Source organism: Oryctolagus cuniculus, chromosome 7 (genome assembly GCF_051225735.1).
Source record: "Oryctolagus cuniculus isolate XC-2025 breed Fujian yellow rabbit chromosome 7, ASM5122573v1, whole genome shotgun sequence".
Taxonomy (NCBI): domain Eukaryota; kingdom Metazoa; phylum Chordata; class Mammalia; order Lagomorpha; family Leporidae; genus Oryctolagus; species Oryctolagus cuniculus.
Window position 1 is genome coordinate 33361390 of NC_142873.1, and position 25913 is coordinate 33387302.

The following is a 25913-nucleotide window of genomic DNA, read 5'->3' on the forward strand; positions in this document are numbered from 1 at the left end:
TAATGTCCACAGACAAAGCTGTACAGAGATGTCCATAGAAACTGTTCAGAATTGCCAAGTTGGAGTAAACCAAGATATCCTTCAGTAGGTGAGAGATTAAACAAATTGTGATACAAAAGAATATTTTTTAGCACTATAAAAGAAGTGAGTTAGGGCCAGCACCGCGGCTCACTAGGCTAATCCTCCGCCTTGTGGTGCCGGCACACCGGGTTCTAGTCCCGGTCGGGGCGCCGGATTCTGTCCCGGTTGCCCCTCTTCCAGTCCAGCTCTCTGCTATGGCCAGGGAGTGCAGTGGAGGATGGCCCAAGTGCTTGGGCCCTGCACCCCATGGGAGACCAGGAGAAGCACCTGGCTCCTGGCTTCAGATCAGCGCAGTATGCCGGCCACAGCGCGCCAGCCACAGCGGCCATTGGAGGGTGAACCAACGGCAAAGGAAGACATTTCTCTCTGTCTCTCTCTCTCACTGTCCACTCTGCCTGTCAAAAAAAAAAAAAAAGAAGTGAGTTAGTTATCATTCCATGAAAAGACACTTTTTTAAAAGAAAAAATGTTTACTTATTTTTATCTACTTGAAAGGCAAAGTGACAGAGTGAGCGAGAGTGAGAGAGATCATCCATCTGCTGGTTCACTCCCCAGATGCTCACAATGGCCTTGGCTGGGCCAGACCAAAGCCAGGAATCTGGAACTCCATCCAGGTCTCCCAAATGGGTGGATGGGTCTCAAGTACTTGAGCTGCCTCCCAAGATGGCATTAGCAGAAAGCTGGATCAGAAGCCAAGTAACTGGACTTAACTGACACTCCAATATGAGATGTGGGTGTCCTAAGTAACGGCTTAATCCACTGTGCCATAGTGCCCATACCAAAAACCTTAAATGAACGTTACTAAGTAAACAAAGCCAATCTGAAAAATCCACAAACTATATGATTTCCACTATATGACATTCTAGAAAAGGCAAAACCATAAAGACAGTAAAAAGATAAGCAGTTGCCTACAGATTTAGGGGAAGGGAGTGAAGAATAGGCAAAACACAGAGGATTTTTAGGGCAGTAGAACTATTGTATGACATTGTAGTGGTGGATACACACTATACGTTGATCCAAAGCTTTAGAATGTACAGCACTGGGGTCAGCATAGTGAGTAAAGCTGCCTTCTGCAATGCCAGCATCCCATGTGGATGCTGGTTTGCATCCTGGTTGTTCCCCTTCCAATCCAGCTGCCTGCTAATGCCCTGGGAAAAGCAGCAGAAGATGGCCCAAGTGTTTGGGCCCCTGCCATCCATGGGGGAGGCCCTGATGAAGCTCCTGGTGTCTGGCATCAACCTGGCCCAGTGCTGTTTGTTGTAGCCATCTGGCAAGTGAACCAGGAGATGGAAGATCTCTTTCTCTCTCTTTCTCTCTCTAACTCTTACTTTCAAAATAAATAAATAAATCTTTTTTAAAAAATGTGCAACACCAAGCATGAACCTGATGTAAACTATAGACTTGATTGATTGTAACCAACGTACCACACTCATGCAGGATGTTGATAGTAGGGGTGTGGTGCTCAGGAAGGCAAAGGTTATGTGAGAACTCTGTATTTTCTGTTCAATTTTGCTGTGAAAATGGCTCTTTAAAAAGTCAAGTAAAAAAAAATGAACCTTAAAGTAATACAATAAGGGTAAAATATAGGTTTATTCCTTGTATACTAAATGTGTGACCTTATATAAGTCATATAAGGTCTAATTTCTCACTTGTAAAATAAGAAATTAGTACCAGGTCAAGTTTTTAATAAACAATTTAAGATGATTGAAAAAATAAAAAAAGGCATAAATGACCTTTTTTTCTTCTCTGAGCTTTAATAATGTCTTTATAAAACGAAAGAATAACAGGTGAACTTTTCATAAGTTTTTCTTTTTTACTTATATGGTGCCACACTCTGTCTTGTTTCTGCATTTCACTTTTTACTTAACTTTATCTTTCTTTAACATCAGTACTTCCTGATCTAGTCTGTTCTATTTTTAAACTAAGGTATGTTATGTCCTGTCATGATTTGCTTACTGTATTAATCTCTTTCTCTGTTGATCAATGTGTACGTTGTTTTCCTTTTCCCTTTTCTTTTTTTAAACCATTATTGAGCTTAAAAAAAAAAATCAGGCATCAGGTACATTCTTAGTAATTCCAACTCAGTAAGACTAGGTTGTGGTCTAGATTTCTGTTTTTTTAATAAAAGCCTCACAGTTGGTTGTGATTTTCAACTGTTTGAAAACCACTGATCAATAAGTGTAAACTGCAGCTCTCAAAGGTTTTGCCTTATCTGTACTTTGTGATCATCTGTTGCTGAAAGTCTTTTTCACTCCAAGCCCAGCATACTTCACACTTCCCTTTCCTTCTTTCTTCTCCCACCTGGTGCATGTTGTTTTATTGTTCAATACTCACATTGAGTGTTGCTTCTTTTATGAAACTTATTTGATTCTTACAAGACTTCAGTCTGCCTTTCCCTCTAATAGTCTCTAAGTTCCCTTTCAGTGTTGCTATGCTTCAGGACTTCTAGAGATACCTATTGTAGAAATAAAATTGTTTGCAAATACATACACTGTTCCTTCTGGCATCTGTATATTCTGAAGCATTTGATCCCCTTTGAAACATGAATCAAAATTTTAAAAATAACTAGTTTCAATTATTTTTTTAACAGGATACTAACAGGTCAATTGCAATGGAACTAAATTTTCAAACTAGTTAAAGAAAATGTCTTCTACTCCCTCTTAGGTCATAGTTTATTTTAGCCCGTGATAGCTCAGGGAGTCTCATAGTACAACAGACTAGTCCCAGCAGTAAATACACATGTTGAGTTTGTATGTTTCAGTATTAACCCATTAGCAGTATTGGGAACAAATAATGCAAAATTATTTGCATTCTGTTGACAGGTCAGTAATGCAAATTTAATTTTCCAAAGGTAGGATCTCTTTAATGATGGGAGGGGGTGTCGACATTAAATTAGAGAAAAGGGAAGTCTTGATTTGTAACCTTAGTTGTGAAATATGGGAGTTAATAATCTTGGTTTTTGTTCATTATTTACAGGTAGGAGGTCATGGTAGGTTGCCTTTTTAGAATATTTTACCAATCTTTTGATATTATCTGTGGTTAAAATTAAATTTGACATATAGCTTTGATCTGAATCCATAGTTGGTTTAGACACTAATGAAGCTAATATATTTGATTAAAATCACATAACCACACAACCAGAAATATAATCATTTGTGTGGCCTTTTTTCAGTAATCATTCTCATTTGCCTTTCTTACAGTGATCATCATGCATGAATATTTATGTTAAATTTCATTTATGTTCATTCAGTTCAGACAGTTGTATGCCATTTCTTTGGGCCTAACCCTGTGTGAGAAGTAAAATAAAATTGCCCAGTCTGGGTACTTAAGGTGTTTGCCTCTTTAGAATAGAGTGGACAAAAAGAAAGAAAAGGACAGAATGGACAGCTGTGTGGGATGACTTACAGTTAGCAATGTGCTGTTCTTTTCTCTGAAGAGGTCAGTGCAGTTTGTAGGTGACCAATACAGGGATCCCTAAAGAAAGGAAAACTTCTGTAACAGTGACCCCTACACCAGCTGAATTTTACCTTCCCGAGCTGCAAAGCAGCCTGTCTGTGGGCCTGGAGAAGCTTGTTTCTTTACATCATTCAGGAGACTGGCCAGAGCTGCACTCATCCCTGATATTTATGTATCTGTCACTGGGACTCAACTCGCTGGGGATTATGACCTTTATTATTTCCCTCCCTGCCCTTTCCTTTCAGCAGACATTATTCCATATCCACCCTGTCCAAACTTACTGTTGGATACTGAGTTCTCTCTCATGCTTTCAACCATCTCTTCCTCTAAACAGTTCCTGTTTACCTCTCTGGGTCTGTCCAGTAGTCCATCCATTCTCTCTTTCCTTCCCTCCCTTTTCATCATCCATTCTAGAACCAGTTTCCATCCTAGTTTGAGTACTCATTGCCTTTGTTTTATTCTGCTATTACCTCTTATCCTGATAATGCAATAGCTTCCCAACCACCCTCTCTCCTTTAGCTCTTTTCTCCACATTGTTAACTGTCCTCAGAAACCTGTTACTCATTTCCTAATAACGTCATATGCTACTGATTGAATAGTAACATGTTTTGGACACTATACTAAACCCTTTACATATGCTACCCTTTTACTCTTTAACAGTCTTCTGAGATAAGGATTATAACCTTTGCTTTACAGATGAGGCTTTGGGACTCGAGATTATTTAACTTGCCCAAGGTCTCAAAACTAGTAAATGTTGAACTGGTATTAAGGCCACGTTTCTCAGACTCTAAAGTCTGTACATACCACTGTGAAACTTGACTATTGATTTTAGTCAAATTCTTTACTCTGATTTGCACAGCATTCTATGCTTTGGCCTCAACCTGTTTTTCTTTTTCTTCTTTTTTTTTTTTTCTCAACCTGTTTTTCAAACTTTTTTTCTTATCATGGCTTACTAACTACTATTTCTTTCTCTCTCTCTCTCTCTCTTTTTAAGATTGATTTATTTATTTGAAAGGCAGAGTTAGAGAGAGGCAGAGGCTAGAGATAGATCTTCCATCCACTAGTTCACTCCCCAGATGGCTGCAACTTCCAGAGCTGCTGTGATCTGAAGCCAGGAGCCAGGAGCTGCTTCTGGATCTCCCATGCGCGTACAGGGGCCCAAGCACTTGGGCCATCTTTTGCTGCTTTCCCAGGCCATAGCAGAGGGCTGGATTGGAAGTGGAGCAGCTGGGACTTGAACTGGCAAACCATATGGGATGCCAGCACTGCAGGCAGCGGCTTTACCAACCACACCACAGTGCTGGCCCCCAGTTGTTTCAACTGCACTGTTTACTGCTCCTGGAATATTTATTTCACATTTTAGGATCAAATTCCTTTAAAATAATCTTTGAGTTTTTTTTTTTTTTTTTTTTAAGATTTATTTATTTATTTGAAAGGCAGAGTTAGAGAGACAGAGAAGGAGAGAAGGGAGAGATCTTTCATCCATAAATGGCCGCATCAGCGGTGGAAACCGCCAGCCAGAAGCTTCCTCCGGGTTCCTATGTGGTGCAGAAACCCAAACACTTGAGCCATCCTCTGCTGCTCTCCCAGGGGCAGTAATAGGGAGCTGGATCAGAAATGGATCAGGGCAGCCAGGACTCAAACAGGTGCTTGTATGGGATGCTGGTGCTACAGGGTGCTGCTTTAACCCACTGAGCCACAGCACCAGCCCCATCTTTTGAGTTTTGATTAAGAATTTATCAAGTATATTTCAGCAACATGAATGAGTCTGGAGGACCTTATATTAAATCAAATAATCCAGGCACAGAGAAATAAATACCACTTGTTCTCACTCATGTGTGGATACTAAAAAAGTTAATCTCACAGAAGTATAAAATAGAATATTGTCTACCAGGAAGGAAAGAGAAAGGAAGAGAAGATAGAGGATGGGTAATAGGTACAAATGTAGAGTTAGGTAGGAGGAATAGGCTTTAATGTTCTGTAGCACAGTAGGGTGTCTCTAGTTAGCAATGATTTATTGTAGATTTCAAAATAGGACAGGATCTTGAAAGTTCTCCACACAAAGAAGTAATAAGTGGGGGCTGGTGTTGTGGCATAGCAGGTAAAGTCACCACCTGCAATGCCAGCATCCCACAAGGGCGCCAATTTGTGTTCCAGCTGCTCCACTTCTGATCCAGTTCCCTGCTAATGGTCTGGGAAAAGCAGCAGAAGATGACCCAAGTTTTTGGGACCTGATACCCACATGGGAGACCTGGAAGAACCTCCTGGCTCCTGGTTTCATCCTGGCCCAGCTCTGGCCATTGCAGCCACCTGGGGAGAGAAGCAGTGGATGGCAGATCTCTCTGTCTCTCTCTCTCTCTCTCTCTCTCTCTCTCTCTGTAACTATGACTTTCAAATAAATAAATAAATCTTTAGAAAAGAAAAGAAATGGTAAGTGAGGTGATAGGTAATGCTAATTACTCTGATTTGATTTTTTACAAGGATTTTATTGGGTTTCATTTGTTTTGTTTTGTTTTGTTTTTTAACTTTTATTTAGTAACTATAAATTTCCAAAGTACCTGATTTGATTTTTATACATTATATACATGTATTAAAATATCACACTCACTGTGTATGTACAGTATAGACATAGACATTGTTTGTAGAGTGGCCATTTAGCGTAACACTTAAGACAGCTTCCTGCTAATGCACTTGGGAGGCAGCAGGAGGTGGCCCAACTACTTGGGCCCCTGCTGCCCATGTGGGAGACCAGGATGGAACTGCAGGCTCCTGCCTTCAGCCTGGTCCAGTGTTGGCAGTTGTAGCCATTAGGGGAGTGTACCAGTGGATGGAAGATCTCTCTCCCTCTCTCTCTGATACTCTGCCATTCAAACAAATAAATTTTTAAAAATTAAGTGGAATATGAATATAAGGACTCTGCTGATGAGAAAGGAATTTCATTCCCCACATTTTCTTCACATGGTTTTAGAAGCATCAGTTCTAAAGATTGCATAAATACCATGGCAGTAACACAGGCATTCTCTGTATCTCTGCATACTGGAATATGTTCAGTATTTTACCATTAACTATTTAACCCTCTTCTGATTGGATGGTCTAACTCAATGTATGTTAAAACTGGCACGGTGAGGGGAGGGGACAAGGGGGAAGGAAAAAAAGGAGGGGAGAGAGGAGGGGGAAAGGTTTAGAAAGGATGAAACAAAATTATTTGTCTTTTCATATGGTTGTATAAAACTTATACATAGATAAATCCAGAGGATCAGACTTAAATTTACTAGAACCTATTAGAGTTCAGCAAGATATCCAGTTAGAAAATAAAACCTCAGGGGTGGGAGTCTGGTATAGCAGTTAAGAAGAGGCTGCTTGAATGCCTGCATCCTACATCAGAGAGCCTGGGTTCCAATCTCGGTTCACTTAAAAAAATTTATTTATTTATTTGAAAGTCAGAGTTACACAGAGAGAGGATTCTTAATAGACTTAATCATGTAACAGCACTTGGCGAATATTTATTAGTCTTGGATCCATATTGAAATACCTGGTTATTTATGCAGTTCGTCAGTGTAAGATAACTTTATTTTTAATGGTGTAAGTTTTCTAAACTATAGAGGTCCAAGAAGTCACATAGAATTACCTTTATTGGTAAAATGACATGAAGGTTTCATTATAATCAGGTGCCTTATAAAAGACTACTGTTGGCAGGAAGAAAGGCTCTCTGTCTTAAGAACATTTTCTTTCTGTCAGCTTTCGTATTCAGAGCAGTAGCTCTATCTGCATTTCTTACCAGTGGAGGATCATATAATGTAAATATTTTGCCACATATAACTGCTTTATTAATGTTTTTGTTCTGGTGTTTGTACCCTATATATGTTTGGGTGTTTTTTTTTTTTTTTTTTGAGGTTTATTTATTGTTTTGAAAGGTAGAGTTAGAGAGAGAACCGTCCATTGGTTCATTCCCAAAATGGCCACAACAGATAGAGCTGGGCTGACCCAAAGCCAGGAGCCAGGAGCCTCCTCCAGGTCTCCCACTTGGGTGCAAGGACCCAAGCACTTGGGCCATCCTATGCTGCCTTCCAAGGTGCATTAGCAGAGAGCTGGAACAGAAGTGGAGCAACCAGGACTTGAACTGGTGCCCATATGGGATGCTGGCACTGCAGGTGGCAGCTTTACCCACTACACCACAATGGTGGCCCCACTGTATGTGTTTTAAAAAATATTATTATTATGTCTTAGATTGTCAGAACCTAGAAGTTAAAGACTATGTCTCTATTTTTATATGCTGGTATATAAAATTGATATTTAAAGGCATGTTTTGATCATATGGAATAAAATTATTCAGTCTTCAAAATAATTTGTCATGTGTTCATTTTGGATATCCCATTTACTTTTAAGATTCATTGACAAATAGCAGATACTTTTCAGAAAAAAGCCTGGGGCCAGTGTTATGGCATGGTAGATTAAGCTTCTGTCTGCAGTGCCAGCATCCCATATGGGTGCAGGTTGGAGACCTGGCTGCACCACTTCTGATTTAGCTCCCTGCTAATGCATCTGGGAAAGCAGAGGAAGATGGCACAAGTACATGGGAGACCCTGATAAAGCTCTTAGCTGCTGGCTTCAGCCTGGCCCAGACCCAGCCATTGTGGCCATTTGGGGAGTGAGCAAGCAGATAGAAGATCGATCTCTCTCCCTCTCTTTCTCTCTCTCACTCTAACTCTGCCTTTCAAATAAATAAAATAAATCTTAAAAAAAAAAATAAAAGCCTCTGCTCTACCGGGCATTCATCGAATGTGTCCTTATTCTGCTGGTTAGAGCAAGTCAAGTGGTTAAATCTGACAGTTGACCCTGCCTGCTATATATATAGTTCGTAGTGAGGTTTGGGGGGTCTTGGAAAAGAAGGTTATTAAAATCCTATTGATGTTAGGATTTATAATAGTGGTTCTCAAGCAAGCTCTGGGAATCCCTAGACATCTCTAGAACCCATTCAGGAAGTCCTTGAAACCAAAACTATTTCATAGTAATTCTGAGATATTGCTTGCTTTTCTCCCCTACTTCTTTCTCTCATGAATGTACCGTGGAGTTTTCCAGAACATTCATGATATGTGATAGCAACAATCTGAAGACTGAGGCAGCTCTGAGAATCCAGGTAGCTTTTTAAAAGTCAAACATTAAAGAGATTGTACAAATGAGACAGTGCCTCTCTTCTCATTAAACTTTTTGTTGTTGTTGGAATAAATTTTCAAGGTTATTTTTCTGAAAATATTTATGTTAACATGAAATGAATTCCTTGCTACTTTTTAAATAAATTTATAAATATTTTTAATATTTTTTAGAGAGATCTTCATCTGCTGGCTCATGCCTCAAATGACCACAGTGGTCAGGTCTGGTCCAAGCTGAAGCCAAGAGCCTGGAACTCCATCTAGGTCTCCCACATGATGGCAGAGGCCCAAGTCCCTGGGCCATCTTCTGCTGCTTTCCCAAGCACATTACCAGGGAACTGGATCAGAAGTCAAGCAGCCAGGACTTGAACTGGCCCTCAGATATGGGATGCCAGCATCACTGACAGAAGCTTAACCTATTGTACCACAGTACCAGCCCCCTCAGTTTTAACTTCTGACAGAGGAAACATTAATAGCTATAACCTACACAAGCAAAAGCTTTTTTGGGCTTCAGTAATTTGTCAGTATGGAAAGGGATCCTTACACAAAAAGAATTGAGGGCCGGCGCCGCGGCTCACAAGGCTAATCCTCCGCCTTGCGGAGCCGGCACACTGGGTTCTAGTCCCGGTCGGGGCGCCGGATTCTGTCCCGGTTGCCCTTCTTCCAGGCCAGCTCTCTGCTGTGGCCCAGGAGTGCAGTGGAGGATGGCCCAAGTCCTTGGGCCCTGCACCCCATGGGAGACCAGGAGAAGCACCTGGCTCCTGCCATTGGATCAGCGCGGTGCGCTGGCCGCAGCGTGCCAGCCGCGGCGGCCATTGGAGGGTGAACCAACGGCAAAGGAAGACCTTTCTCTCTTGTCTCTCTCTCACTGTCCACTCTGCCTGTCAAAAAAATAAGTAAAAAAAAAAAAAAAAAAAAGAAAAAGAATTGAGGCTCACTAATTTAGAAAAGAGTGATGGGAAAGATCTAGGCCCTTTCTTAACATTTCTGTACTTTAGGCTCATGTATGTCTCTTTTTAGCATGCCAATTTTCTTTATTTTTTAGACATCAAGAGATTAAAAGTTCTGTTTCTGTCCCAGATTCTTTTCTAGAAGTAAGAAACCCATCAGTCCTCCAAAAATAACAATTCTGTGGTTTTTTTCTTTTTAGATTTGATGGAAGAGTTGTAGCAAAACTCCCCTTTACCCCCCTTTCCTACATCCAAGGACTGTCTCATCGAAACTTGCTGGGGGATGACACAACGGACTGTTCCTTCATCTTCCTGTATATTCTGTGTACTATGTCGATTCGACAGGTGAGTGACCCCATCACCATCCAATATGCGTGCCCTTCCTTGTGCTCATACCCTGAATGAGCTTTTACTCCATAATACTGAAACTTTTTGTGTTGCTACTGAAATCTTTCAGTGGATTATGATTCCAGGATATGGTGCTGAAGCTGTTTTAAATGCGTGGAGGTTTGGATTACTGATCCTGCTTTCTGCATCCCACCTTAGAGCTGTCAGGTTCCTTCATTGCAACTGTCTGAAGCTACACAAGTATCATTTCTTCATTGTATACCAGCACCTCTTTGTAATTCAGGAACACAAGTAAATTTAGTAATTCAGTAACTTTAATGTTTTTACGATTAAGATAAATTCTCAGTTGTGGAACCTACATTCCTACATTGGGATTGACACTTGGACTAGAGGTTGCTTGCCAGTTAGGAAGTCTGAGTTCTTTATCTGAATACCTGGGTTTGATATCCTGCTCTGACTTCTGACTGTAGCTTCCTGCTTATGTGATCCCTGGGAGGCAGCCATGATAGCTCAAGTGATTGGGCTCCTGCCACCCACCTGGAAGACCTGGTTTAAGTTCCCAGTTCCCAGCTCCCTCCCAGCTCAGTTCTGACTATCGTGTGTATTGAAGGAGTGGACCAGAGGATGGGAACTCTCTCTTTGACCGTCTGTCTCTCTCTCTGTAGCTCTCGTGGATGACTGGGTATTCATAGTGAAAAAGAAAACAAAGAGCATTACCATGGCCCACAAGAGAGACATAGCATTCAGTTATTGGGAAAGGTTCAGGCAGGAAAGATTAGGGGATTGAAATGGCTTTTGAGCTGGGACTTTAAAAGTGAAAAACAATTAAAGTCTCTGACTCAAGAAATCTTTATATTTTAGGATGTTATTTTGTTTCTGAACATAAGGCCATTCAGCAGGTGGTGCAGTGAGGCGGTTTTACACATGGACTTAATATGAACACAATTCAGTATTTGTTATATGAATGATTCTTTTAGAATTGCCTTTTTTCCTCTTCTAAATGCTGTCTATGGCCATGACTTTTTTTGTTAGCCTGGCTTGTGAGAATCAGCACAAAATAAAATCATAGTTTATAAATCACAAACATGTTTGTGACCATGTTGCTTAATACTTTTCCCAATTCATGTCTCATCATATTCCAGCAAATACAGCACTCCCGCCATCCTGGCTTGCATCACAGTTTCCATATCACACTCACCCAGATCCACCTTTTGCTCATGTTTTTCTTTCTCTGTGGTGCCGCCTCCTTCTTCCTATCAAATGCAATCAAGTTTCAAGAGTTAATAGAATCATTTTCTGCCACTTACTGTGTTGTGAAGGACAGATGTAAAAGGAGTATTACTAAATACAAGAATATCGGAAGAGTATTGCAGCAATCTAGTAAAAATCATGTTGGGACTGCCATTGTGGCATAAAGGGTTAAGTCACCACCTGCTATGCCAGGATCCCATATGGGCACTGGTTCGAGTTCCAGCTGCTCTACTTCTGATCCAGCTCCCTGATAATACACCTAGGAAAGAGGGGAAGATGGCCCAAGTACTTGGACCCCTGCACTGACATGGGATACCCAGAAGCTCCTGGCCCAGCCCTGACCGTTTAGGGAGTGAACCAGCAGATGGAAGATCTCTCTCTCTCTCTCTCTCTCTCTCTCTCTCTCTTCTCTCTCTCTCTCTCTCTCTTTCCCCCCTCCCTCCCTCCCTCTCTCTCTCTGTAACTCTGCCTTTCAAATAAATAAACTAAAATCTTTTTTAACAAAATCATTATGTTATTATGGCAGATGAGAGGGATGAACAAGAGGGGACAAGATTGAAACACATAAAAAAACAAAACTAGCGGAACTTAGTGATTAATGTAATGTAGGGAGAAAGGAGAAACAGGTTTCAAGGACTCATGGGTTTCTGGTTTTGGTGACCCAGTGGAGAGTGGTAGAACTAGAAGACTTTTTCTGTAATGGTCTGTTTTGGACATTGTGGGCCATGGAGTTTCTGTCTCAAATATTCAGTTCCACTACTCCACCATTGTAGTATGAAAGCAGCCATAGATGATATGTAATTGAATGAGTGTGACTGTGTTCCAGTAAAACTTTATTTGCTAAACACACAGCAGGCTTTCCATGGTTTGCTAACCCCTGAGAACTGAAATGTATGATACACGCTATTAAGTTAAAATAGGGACATCTACAGATCCAAGACTGATATAGCCTAATGAATTAAATGTTAAATATAAGACCAGGGGGAAGTGGGGCAACAAAACAAACAAAAAAATGCCTTGTGCTTGTTTACAGCCAAGGAGGATACATACATATATTTTTATTTCCATTTGTCCAGTTCTTTAATAAGGAAAAAATATGTGAGAACTATAGTCTTAGATAACTAAGATAAAACTGTTGTATTTGAGGGATTTATTCTTTTATTCCTTTTTTAAAGAGTTGTATATACTTAAAAGGCATAGTGACAGAGAGAGAAGGAGACAGAGAGAGAGAGAGAGAGAGAGAGAGAGATCTGCCATTTGCTGCTTTATTCCCCAAATGACCACAGCAGCCAGGTCTGGACCATGCTGAAGCCAGGAGCCAGGAACTCCACCTGGATCTCCTGATGGGTGGCAGGGACCCAAGTACTTGTGGCATCATCTGCTGCCTCCCAGTCACAGTGACCTGAAGATGGATTGGAAGCAGAGATGGGCCTCAATCCCAGGCACTCCACTATGGGATGCTGGCTTCCCGAACAGTAGCTTTACCCATTATACCACAACATTTACCCGTGAAGGATTTATTCTCTTCATGTACAGTTCTTTCCCAAGGTCAAAACTGAATTCTAACTATTTATTGCAGTGTCCTGAGTGATAATCCTATTGGACAGATAATTTTATTACCCAAATTCTAAAATGAGATATTGTAAGACACTGAAAATCTTAGGAAAAAAAATTCACTGAAATGAGCTATTCATAAAAGACTGATAAATTCAACAGAAAGAAAGACATTTACATATGTGAGTTAATTTCTTTCCAGTATTAACCAAGATCCACTTTACTAAGTATGAGAGATGGTATAATTAAAACAGCAAACAATAGTCTCTTTTTGATAATAAATATCCCTTTATTATGATGGCGATGTAATATAAGACTGAGTTAAGGCTATTCATCAGTCACATTTTTCCATGCTAGAGAGTAGAACATTTTATCACATTAGTAATTATTCCTTCATAGACTTGCCTATTTATTCATTCGACAAAATTGAGTACACTGGGCTGGCTCTGTGGCACAGTGGGTAAATGCCCTGGCCTGAAGTGCCGGCATCCCAGCATCCCATATGGGCACCAGTTACAGTCCCGGCTGCTCCTCTTCCCATCCAGCTCTCTGCTATGGCCTGGGAAAGCAGTAGAAATGGCCCAAGTCCTTGGGCCCCTGCACCCATGTGGGAGCCCGGGAAGAAGCTCCTGGCTCCTGGCTTCGGATTGGCGCAGCTCTGGCCATTGCAGCCAATTGGGAAGTGAACCATAGGATGGAAGACCTCTCTCTCTCTGCCTCTCCTCTCTCTGTATGACTCTGACTTTCGGATAAATAAATAAATCTTTAAAAAAAAATAGAAAAAAAAGTTGAGCGCATATGCGTATCAAGCACTATGCTGGGAGCTTGGTATATAGTTGTAGTTGTTAACTACGTAAACTGATATATGATGGCTCTTATCCTCAAAGAACTTAGGTGTCATTTGAAATAAAAAGGCTTGTCTTCCTACTGATAGCTTCCATTTTTAGAAAATTATTATCAAATATGGAGCTATTGACATACATTTAAATTTTTTCATTATCCTAATCCTTTAGCATAAAAGCAAAGATAAAATTCTAAACCTAAACTAAAGCAATTTTATATTGTGTTACTAATTCAAGTAAATATTTGTGAGACTGGGTTTTATCTGTTATTTTTCCAGTTGTATGAGCTTATGGATTTTATGACTCATCTTTGAGCTTTCAAGGAAAAACAGAACTAATGCACTACTGATTACATAGCAGGTTTTAGTGCACATTGCTATTTTAGAGATCTGAAATGGTGGAGAGAGGAAGAATATGTTGTAAGGTTGAGGAAATATAGTCTATGCAGCAACAACACTTAGGTTTGAATCTTGTTGAATCTTAACTAGATAAATGTCCTTGGGAAAGTTAGACAATTTCTTTGTCTAACTTTACAAAGGTGAAATGGGCTTTGGTATGCAATTTCATCATGTTATGATAATCAGATAGCAAAGATATAGAAATACTAGTAATTGGGGACTGGCATTGTGGCATAGTGTTAAGCTGCCGTCTGCAATGCCAGCATCCCATATCGGGGTGCCTGTTCAACTCCCAGCTGTTCTGCTTCTGATACAGCTTCCTGCTAATGTACCTGGGAGAGCAACAGAGGATGGCCCAGGGCCTCTGCCACCCCATGTTGCAGACCCAGATGGAGTTCCATGCTCTTAGCTTCAGCCTAGCGCAACCCCAGTCATCATGACCATTTGTTTGGGTAGAGAAACAGTGGATAGAAGATTTCTCTTTCTCCGTGTCACTCTGCCTTTCAAATAAATAAAATAAATCTTTGAAAAAAAATACTAGTAATTGTTCTTAAAGCCACACATACAAAAAATCAGTTAACTTCCTCTCCTTAATTTGGGATATTTTTAAAAATAGAATTTGCTTCCCAGCTGAAGATAGGATCAGATTTCTTTTCACAGAATAAAACATCGTGATGTTTCTCATTTTACCCTTTTCCTTAACTTTTGTTTACTTCCTTCATGTTTAGTGACTAACTGTCATGACCTTCACATCACAACTACTTCCTTTATGTGAATTTGCCAGCTTCCGCCAGAGGTGCTAATTTTAGTTCAAGCTAGTGACTGAATTAAAGAGGAAAAAGAGGAGCCAGTGTTGTGGCACGGTGGGTTAAGCTGCCTCTTGTGACACCAGCATCCGCATTTTGGAGTGCCAGTTTGAGTTTCATCCACCTTCCTGCTAATGTGCCTAGAAGGCAGCAGAAGATGGCCCAAGGGCCTGGACCCCTGCCACCCATGTGGAGGACCCAGATGGAGTTCCTGCCTCCTAGCTCCATCTTGGCTCAGCCCTGGCCATTGCTGCCAATGGATAGAAGATCTCTCTCTCTTGCCCCGACATTGTGCCTTTCAAATAAGTAAATCACTTTTTTAGAAAGAATAAAAAATTTATTTAATTCCTAAAATTAAAGGACTTAATTCTTGTTGTTGTTGAATAATTATGAGTAAATAGTGGATTGAGTAAATCATGACTGCCTGTTTATAATAAAATCTTCTAAACCTCAGCAAAACTCTACGCAAAGTTAACTGGTAAATAGTTAAGAGAAAATTGGTCTTTTTGTTGTTGTTGTAAGATTTATTTGTGTGTTTATTTGAAAGCAAAGTGACAGAGGAGGAGAGTCAGAGAAGAGAGAGCTTCCATTCCCTGGCTCACTGCCCAAATGCCTGCATGCCAGGAAGAAAACAGGAGTACAGAACTCTATTTGGGTCTCCCATATGGGTGGCCCAAGCACTTGAGCCATCATCTACTGCCTCCCAGGATGCTTGAGCAAGAAGCTGTATGGGAAGCAGAGCAGCTGGGATTTGCACTGGCACTCCAGTATGGGATACAGGCATCCCATGCAGTGGCTTAATCCACTGCACCACAATGCCGGCCCCAAAGCTGGCCTATTCTTAGTAAATTGATATGACTGTAAAAGCTGTAAGCAGAATTATCTTTGAAAGCAAAGAAAGGATTAGTGATCCTGAGGAAAAATTGACAAGTTTATCTTTTTCTTTTCCTTTTATCACCTATACCTTAATATATAATTTTATGTATATATAATTATAATTTGGAAAACTATCAGCATTGTCATTTTCTTTCAGAAAGTTTTTTGTGCTCAGGATAGTGATAAATAAGTGACTTATTTCACTCTTTTGGCTTTCCTAGGGCAAAGAATTTTATGGAATCTAAAAATGTTAAGCTCATAGGAGGTGAATAGGATGGTGTTTGCTAGGAGATAAGAGTGGGCTGGTGGGGCCGGTGCCATGGCTCACTTGGTTAATCCTCCACCTGCTGTGCCGGCATCCCATATGGGCGCCAGGTTCTAGTCCTGGTTGCTCCTCTTCCAGTCCAGCTCTCTGCTGTGGCCCTGGAAGGCAGTGGAGGATGGCCCAAGTGCTTGGGCCGCTGTACCCGCATGGGAAACCAGAAAGAAGCTCCTGGCTCCTGGCTTCGGATCAGCTTATCGTCAGCTGTAGCAGCCATTTGGGGGGTGAACCAATGGAAGACCTTTCTCATTGTCTCTCTCACTGTCTGTAACTCTATCTGTCAAATAAATAAAAAAAAAAAAAAAGTGGGCTGAAGGAAGTGAGGATCTGTTGGTTAAAGAATGCAGTTTCAGATATGCAAATGAGTAAGTTCTGGAGATTCAGCATACAACATGATGGCACATATATAACTATGCAAGGTGATGGATATGTTAATTACTGTTAATTACCTTGATTGTGGGGTAATGGCATTGCACCATAGCAGTTTAAGCACAGAAGAAACACCCAGCTGCAGCCATTGTGGCCATTTGGGGAGTGAACCCACAAATGGAAGATCTCTCACTCTCGCTGTAACTCTGACTTTTAAAAAAAAATTACCTTGATTGTCATAGTTATTTCACAATGTAGACATATATCAAAACTTGTTGTATACTTTAAATCTTAATTTGCCAAATGTACCTCAGTAAAACTGGAAAATAAAACTTAAAAAAGAATTTTTATATACCATTTATTTGCATAAGAACTGTTTCTAATTATGTCAGTGTCAGCATATTTTGAAGTCAGTAAAATGATAGAAATACCAAATATCTGCCATCTCCTATACCTCATCATTAATTTATGTCACATTTTTTAAGGCATAGAACTTAAATTTTTTTTTTTAATTTTTTGACAGGCAGAGTGGACAGTTAGAGAGACAGAGAGAAAGGTCTTCCTTTGCCATCGGTTCACCCTCCAATGGCCGCCGCGGCCTGCGCGCTGCGGTCAGTGCACTGCGCTGATCCGATGGCAGGAGCCAGGTGCTTATCCTGGTCTCCCATGGGGTGCAGGGCCCAAGTACTTGGGCCATCCTCCACTGCACTCTCGGGCCACAGCAGAGAGCTGGCCTGGAAGAGGGGCAACCGGGACAGAATCCACTGCCCCAACCAGGACTAGAACCCGGTGTGCCGGCGCCGCAGGTGGAGGATTAGCCTATTGAGCCACGGCGCCACCCTAGAACTTAATTTGTTAATACCATTTGTCTTGGCCCATTTTGTGCTGCTATAAAAGAATATACTAGTAATTTTTAGTGAACAGAAATTATGAACACAATTTTGGAGGCTGGGAAATCCAAGACTGAGAAGCTGACATCTAGTGAGGACTGTCATGGTTCTTCTTCCCTTGGTGGAAGTGGAAAGGCAAGAGAGGATGAAAGAGCTAAGATTCCAGGAAAGAGGCCAGGGAGGCTGAACTCCTCCTTTTATAATGAATCTGTTTCCATGATAATAGAATCCACTCTGCATAATCACCACTGTAAGCCCCACCTCCCATAACTGTTGCATTGGGGATCAAGTTTCTGACATGAATCTGACATGGTCAGACTATAACAGCAACATAGCTAATCTCTAAGCATGGTGCTTTGTGTTTATAGTACCTAACTTCAGTTAAAGAATGCCTGTGGTTCAGAAAATGATAGAATAATTACTAATTGAGAAGAATATTCATGCACTATTTTTTTAAAAAGATTTATTTATTTATTTGAAAGATAGAGTTTCAGAGACAGAGGGAGAGATAGAGAGAGATCTTCCATCTGCTGGTTCACTCCCAAAACAGTCACAATGGCCAGAGCTTGACCAATCCAAAGCCAGGAGCCAGGAGGTTCCTGTGGGTGCAGGGGCCCAAGTACTTGGGCCATCTCCCACTGCTTTCCCAGGCACATCAGCAAGGAGCTGGGTGGGAAGTGGAACAGTGGGGACTCAAACCAGTGCCCATATAGGATGCTGGTGTTGCAGGCAGGGCAGGCTTTTCTTGCTATACCACAATGCTGCCAGACCCTTGTGAATCTTACTCTGATCTCCTAGTGAAGTGCTTCAGTGCCTGGGTTTGATTCCCTGTCATTACTGAAGATTGATGCCTGTCTTTATACTGTGCCAGGGATTCTTCTATAATGCTGAAAATGGGTGGGTGAAAAGCAATGATCTCTACCCTGTGGAACTCACATGCTAGGAGAGAAAACAGACCCGTAGTGGCTGGCACTGTGGCGTAGCAGTTTAAACCGCTTCCTACAGTGCTGTCATCCCTTATGGGCACCGATTTGATTCCTGGCTGCTCCACTTCCCATCCAGCTCCCTGCTAATGCACCTGGGAAAGTAGCAGAAGATGGTGCAAGTGCTTAGGACACCTGCCACCCACGTTGGAGACCCTAAGAAAGCTCCTGGCTTCTGGCTTTGGTCTGACCTAGCTGGCCGTTGCGGCCATTTAGGGAGTGAACCAGTGGATGGAAGATCTCTCTCTGTAACTCTACCTTTCAAATAAAATAAATAAATCTTTAAAAAATACCAGAAAGGAAAGAAAACAGACCCAAGGTAATAGTAGACCAGTTGATGCCCCTTGAGTGTATATATGCAGCTGCCGAATGCTGTAGGAGGAAAAAACATGCTATGAATGCATAGCGTCCATGAGAATCGATTGTAAATCTGAGACTTTACACTAAAGGAACATTTGAGTTGTGTCTTAAAGGATGAGTTGGAGCTTTCCAGTCTTATCAGTGTTCTTGACATAGGAAGCAGAGTGAATAAAAACATGGAATTGTGAAAGTGTGCTCTAAGTATAGGCATCAGTGGGGTCCAGAGTTGGTGGAACCCAACAGGAGATAAAGCATGGCACTAAGTAGGATTACCCTAATCTGTACCAGCACACTCCAGCATTAAGTCGTTTCCTTTCATTTCTTTTTTTAGTGTTTCTTATAGGGCAAATCTGTTGGTGATGAATTCTCTTACGCCTCATTTATCTGAAAACATCTTTATTTTACCCTCATTCATGAAGGATTTTCACTGGATGGAGAATTCTGGGTTGACTGTTTTGCTTGTTTTGATGCTTACCGCATTTTAAATGCCTTTTCATTACCTTCTGCTATCCATTGTTTCTGATAAATCCTTCGTATTTTTGTATCCTTGTAAGTAATGTTTCATTTTTTCTGGCTGCTTCCAGATTTTTTCTTTTAAAAAATTTATTTTATTTATTTAAAAAGCAGAATTAGAGCGAGAAAGGGAAAAAGACAAAGAGCTTCCATTTGCTAGTTCACTTACCAAATTGCCTCAACGGCCAGGGCTTGACCACACTGAAGCCAGGAGCCTGGAACTCCACCTGGATCTCCTGTGTGGGTTGCAGGGGCCCAAAAACTTGGGCCATCTTCTACTGCTTTCCTAGGCACATTAGCAGGAACTGAATTGGAACTGAAGCAGCTGGGGTGCAAACTCCAACGTGAGATACAGGCGTTGCAAACACCAGCTTAACCCGCTGTGCCACAATACCAGCCCCTGAAGGTCAGAAATTTAAGTGATGTACCTAGGTTTTTTGTTTCATTTTGTTTTGTTTTTAGCCTGCCATGATTTATGATTTTCCTACATTTGGGAAATTTTCAACCGTTACTATTTCTTCAAATATTTTCAATCTCAATCTCCTTTTTCCAGAACTCCAATTATTTATGTGTTAGTCTGTCTTTGGTATTGTCCAACAGGACACTGAGGCTCTGCTTTTTCAGTCCTTTCTATTTCTGTAGGTAATAGAAATTTTTGTGGATCTTTTTTCAAGTTCACTGACTCCTCTGTCATCTCTACTCTAAGTTAAACCTAAGCTCATCCAATGATTATTTTTTCTGTTGATTTTTAAAATTTTAGATATTTTTCGATTCTAGAATTTCACTTTTTTTTCTTTTGGTATCTTTTTTCACTGCTGAGATTTCCTGTTCATTCACTTATGTTTTCATTTATGTCCTCAGGTATAATTATTTAGGTTTTTTTTAAATCTTTCCTGCTAATTGCAGCATTTAAAATTTGGACTCTATCTCTTGCGTGTCCCCCTAAGTATGGGTTGTGATTTTCTGGTCCTTGATATGTTTAGTAACTTTGGATTGTATCTTAGACAATGTAAATGATAGGTGGTAGAGACTAAAATCCTGTCTTCTTTTGGAAAAGTATTCATTTTTGGTTCATTTGTTTTAAGCAGGCACTTAGTCTTTTTGTGCTGCCATCAGAAAATATCATAAATTGGGTAATTTATTAAAAACAGAGTTCTGGAGGCTGAGAAACTAAAGATCAAGTCAATTGTATTTAGTGTCTGGTGAGAGCCTGTTTCTGCGTGGTTCACACATAGCAGCTTCTCACTGTGCCTTCAGTGAGGACGGGACAAGGCAGCTCTCTGGGCCTCTTTAATGAGAATCCTAATCATCCCCCAAGGATCCCACCCTCTAATACTGCCACTTTGATAATTAGGATTCAACATACAAATTTTGGGAGGACACAAACATTTAGACCACAACACTCAATCTCCAAAATCTGGCTCTGTGTGGTAGACGACAGCTGGTCTCAGGTCAGTTGTTTCAGCTAGGTTGCTTGGAAGCTGCATCATGTATGCATAGAATCCAGTAGCGGGGCTAGTGCTGTGGTGTAATGGGTTCAGCCACAGCCACCATCTGCGGTGCCAGCATCCCATATGGCACTGGTTTGAATCCTGGCTGCTCCACTTCTGATCTAGCTCCCTGCTAGTGTACCTGGGAAAGCAGCAGAAGATGGCCCAAGTCCTTGGACCCCTGCACCCACGTGGGAGACCCGAAAGAAGCTCCTGGCTCCTGGCTTTGGCCTGGCCCAGCCCCAGTAATTGTGGCCATTTGGGGAGTAAACCAGCAAATGGAAGATCTCATTCTCTGCTCCTTCTCTCTCTCTCTCTCTCTCTCTCTTTCTTTCTCTCTCTAATTCTGCCTTTCAAATAAATAAATAGATCTTAAAAAAATAAAATTGAGTCTAGCAGAGATTTAGGCCGTTTCAATGCAAAATTTGGGCCTCCCCTTTTGTTGGGCTCTATTTTTCAGAATTTTTCCCTCAATTTTCAGCAGCTGTGTTTGTCCAGAACTTGTCATTTGGGTCTTCAAACCAGTAAAATTGCATTTCATCATGAGTTTTAGACACCCAACATGGTGTCAACTGGGTACTGCCTTTTATTGTGAGATTTGTAAAAAATCAAATATTTTGTCTTCCTGCAATACACTAAAATTCAGAATGTTGTTCTTCTCTGATCCTCAAAGAAAGAACTAAACAAGAGATTTAAGGATTGGGGCTGGCGCTATGGCACAATAGGTTAATCTTCCCCCTGCGGCACCAGCCTCCCGTATGGGTGCTGGTTCTAGTCCCAGCTGCTCCTCTTCCAGTCCAGCTCTCTGTTGTGGCCTGGGAAAGCAGTAGAAGATGGCCCAAGTGCTTGGACCCCTGCACCGTGTGGGAGACCCAGAAGAAGCTCCTGGCTTCAGATTGGTGCAGCTCTGGCCATTGTGGCCATTTTGAAAGTGAACCAGCGGTGGAAAACCTCTCTTTCTGTCTCTTCTCCCTCTTACTGTCTGTAACTCTCTCTACCTCTCAAATAAATAAATACATGAAATATTTAAAAAAAGAGGGAGATATATATATGTTTATATATAGGCATTATATATATTATAGACATATAAATTATATACACATATATAAATGTCTATATATAGAGAGACATTTTCATTGGAAATATGGAGGGAAAAAAAGGAATGAGGAAGGGAGAGGGAGAAAAAGATGGTGACTGGATCCCCTGACCCCAGGAGAAAAGGTCATTACCAAGGAGGTCTTTGATCAGCCTAAAATAGGAAAAATACATTGAACATTACAAAGGAATTTTCATTACTGTAGTGCAGATTTGATAGACTCATCTTCCTTTTATAACTTTTTCATTTTACAAAGTATGTGTTGAGGTCTACAGTGATTTGTAACAACACATACTCTGGGAGGTTAGAACCACATAGAACTAAGACTCTTGTAGGTGCTTGGTGGGAAAAGTCAAAAAGAAGGACTCAACAAGTGACTTTAAGTCCCCAGCCTTATTTTTATTTGTTTCCCCTATTGTGTTTTTGTACCAGACTTCATTTTTTAAGAAAGAATGCTATTGCTTTAGAAGTCTGAAATATTGACCTAATCAGTCTCTATTTTTTAAGGATAAGGAAATTGGAATTTGGCAATACGGAAGGATAATACCTGTTATTTCTTTGCCCTATTTGTCAGTAATAGATCCCAAGTTTTCTGACTGCTAACTCAGTATTATTTCAGTTATACTGCTGTATTGTCAGTAAATATTTAATCTCTATGGCATTCTCCCAAATAGTCTTTTCAGTAAAGGGGTCATTTGAAGTGCCTGGAGAATGTTATGAGAACTAATGAAACACGGCAATTAATTGGAAGCAAAGGCTGGTTGCCAGGTGCGGGAGAAACTAACATAGTGATCTGAAGATTGCCATAGCTGAGTTATTTTAGCTAAATGACTAAGTAAGTAATAAAACATAGCAGAATGTTTTTAACGCCAGTGACCTGCGTCTTCCCAAAATATCCAGTTAGCAACCAACAGCTTCCTTTTTTTTTAATCACCGGTTCTTAGCCTTTGCAAAGAGGAAAGAACGCAAATCCTGTGGTGGTCTTTCTCTGGGTTTCCTGCCAATACAAGACATGACTACGGGAAAATATTTTTCCTTTGTTTTTCCTTTCTGGCATGCAATCTTAGCTGTTACACAGGGCTGGACAGAAACGCAAATGATCGTATTTTCTTCAAACTTGTTCACATCATATTTTGCATTTGTGTTTTCTTCCATAGCGCCTTCGTTATATATTAAAACTCCTGTCTTTTAGCAAAATGATTTTTTTAAAGATTGATTTATTTATTTGAAAGTCAGCTACAAGAACAAGACACAGAAGCAAAGAGGGAGAGGGAGAGAGAGAGAGGAAGAGGTGAGAGAACTCCATCTGCTGGTTCACTCACCAAATGGTTGCAGTGGCCTGGACAAGGACTAGGCCAGGCTGAAGCCAGGAGTCAGAAGCGTTATCCAGGTCTCCCACGTGGATGCAGGGGCCCAAGCACTTGGGTCATCTTCCGCTGTTTTCCCAGGCACATTAGCAGAGAACTGGACCAGAAATGGAGCAGCCAGGTCTCCAACCTACACCCATATGGGATGCTGGCACTGCAGGCAATTGCTTTACCTGCTATGCCACAGCACCAGCCCCCAAAATGATTGTTTCTAGACTAAATCTTGCTAATTAAGAATGTGTGAAAAATTGACCTCCAGGAAAAGAATTTGAGAAGCCTCAAGAAAGCAGTCAGATCAGGCTAAAGCTTTTATTTATTTATTTTTATTTTATTTGAAAGGCAGAGAGTCAGAGACAGATATTTCATCCATTGGTCCATAAGTCCATCACCAAATGCCCAGCACAGCCATGACTTTGCCAGGCCAAAGCCACAGGAGCCGAGAAGTCAGTCTGGGTCTTCAACATGTATGGCAGAGACCCAAGTATTTGAGCTATCATCTGCTCCTTCCCAGGGTGTATATTAGCAAGAAACTGGAATTGGAAGCAGAAACAGGAATTGAACCATGATCTCCTATAAGGATGTGGGTGTCTCTATATCCTTAAATGCTGTACCAACCACCTGCCCCCAGTAGGCAGATGAAGTTCTTGAAAGATATAAAGGAGAAAATATATACAAAAATACCAGCTGCTGCTGCTGTGGGGCCGGTGCTGTGGCGCTCTGCGTTAATCCTCTGCCTGCAGCACCAGCATCCCATATGGGCACCGGTTCTAGTCCAGGTTGCTCCTCTTCCAGCCCAGCTCTCTGCTATGGCCTGGGATAGCAGTGGAAGATGGCCCAAGTGCTTGGGCCCCTGTACCCGTCGGGGAGACCAGGAGGAAGCACCTGGGTCCTGGCTTCGGATTGGCACAGCCCTGGCCGTTGCAGCCATTTGGGGAGTGAACTGATGGAAGGAAGACCTTTCCCTCTGTCTGTCTCTCTCACTGTCTACAACTCTACCTGTCAAATAAATAAATACAATCTTTAAAAAAAAATACTTCCTGCATGCTATGGTGCTCAGCGAGTACTGAATTACTGCCCGACAATTGGTATCTTCTCCCTGTCTGCACTCAAGGATAAGCATGTTTCATTGAAGTGTATGGATTTGCATAAGAACACACATATAAAGTGGTTAGAACATGCTCAGCACTGTGTAACTATTCAAAAGCTTCTATCATTCCTTCAACTTCATGCTATGACCTTCACTTTGAAACAGCACCCGCAAAAATATTTTTATTTTACGATTTCCTGTTTAGCAATATTTTAGAGTTGAAGAAGGCAAAGTATGATAAAGGTATTTGGGTGTTATTAATGCAGCTATCATTATGCTTTATGCTTGTAAAGTTTTTATGTGCACATTATATAGATATTTTTAAAAGAGCAGTTTTAGGTTCACAGCAGAATTAAGCAAGACAGAGATTTCTTATATATTGGTCCCTACATACACACAGCCTAGTATCTCCCACCAGAGTGAGACTTGTTACAATTGATGAACTTACGTTAACCCACAGTTATCACCTAAATCCTAGTTTACATTAGAGTTTGGCATTTATATTTAAAACATGTATATATAGAAATAGCATTAAATCACTTTAACAGTGATTTAATACAAAAATACTAATGTATTTTTATGTGCTGTGCTCATATAGTCATCATACTTGTGATTTCTTTAAATGAGCCTGCTACATGATGTTTTTATTCCTAAGATAAAAATTTGTTGCAGCAGGTGATTTAATAAAGGAAAACTGTACTTTGATGTATCTTCATGACTTGTAATTTCTCTCTGCTTCAACTTCCTCAGTTCAGAAGTACAGATTACTAAGAACTGCTACTTAGTCCTTAGAACTATTTGTAAACTTTTGTTTTATTTGAAAGGCAGAGTTATAGAGAAAGAGAGGGAGGGAGGGAGAGAGAAACACAGAGAAATCTTCCATTTGTTGGTTCACTCCCCAGATAGTCTCAACAGCCGGGGCTGGGCCAGCTGAAGCCAGGAGCCTGGAGCTCCATCTGAGTCTCCACGTGGGTGCAGGGGCCCAAGCACTTGAGCCATCTTCTGCTGCTTTCTCAGGCACATTAACAGGGCACTGGATCGAAAGTGGAGCAAGCCAGGACAGTGATGTTGCAGGCAGTGGCCCAACCTGCTGCACCACAGTGTTGGCCCCTATTTATAAACTTTAAAGTGTGCAGAAATACAGGATGTTGTGACTACAGTAGAGAGATTAGTGACCTATAATCTGTTTACCTAGATTTTTTGCATCTAGAAACTAGTGGTTAGTTCCTTTGTGTGTTTTATAGGAAAAGATTTCACTGAGTGGAAAGCAAGAGAAATTTTTGTTTTGTTTAGTTTAGTTTTTAAAGGAAAATGGTCCATTTTATTTGTGAGCCCATAGAAACTCAAACAGATTTTTGCAATTTCACTACAGGGTAAGATTGCCTGCAGGCAATGCTGAACATTTGCATTAAAGGAGAAACGCTAAAGTATTGTAACAGTGCTGCATTTAATTTAGTGTTCCCAAAGGGAGCCACAAGGAAAACAGAGTAGAGAGTTGCCTGGATTTCCATGAACTTTGTGGCTACTAAAGTGTCCCAGTTTTCACATTTTTTGTTGTTGTTGCTATTGGAGCTGCTCCCATATAGTGCAGTAGCTTACTCTCAGTGGTCATGTGTATGTTTTGAGTTAGCATGAAACTATCAACAGTCTGCCCATTCAGTGTCTTGTTTCTTGAAAATATTGATTTGTTTTCCTTTCAGCTACTTTCTTTAAATCACAGTAAAC

At 40.9% G+C, this 25913-nt stretch overlaps 1 protein-coding gene across 1 annotated transcript in view; it reads left to right on the forward strand.

The window, feature by feature from the left end:
• Nucleotides 1–25913, forward strand: part of TMCO1 (transmembrane and coiled-coil domains 1) — a 58457-nt gene that overhangs the window by 25663 nt on the left and 6881 nt on the right. The window contains exon 6 of the mRNA XM_002715830.6: nt 9837–9981. Coding sequence (XP_002715876.3) covers nt 9837–9981 — 145 coding nt within the window. The remainder of the gene's footprint in view (nt 1–9836; nt 9982–25913) is intronic.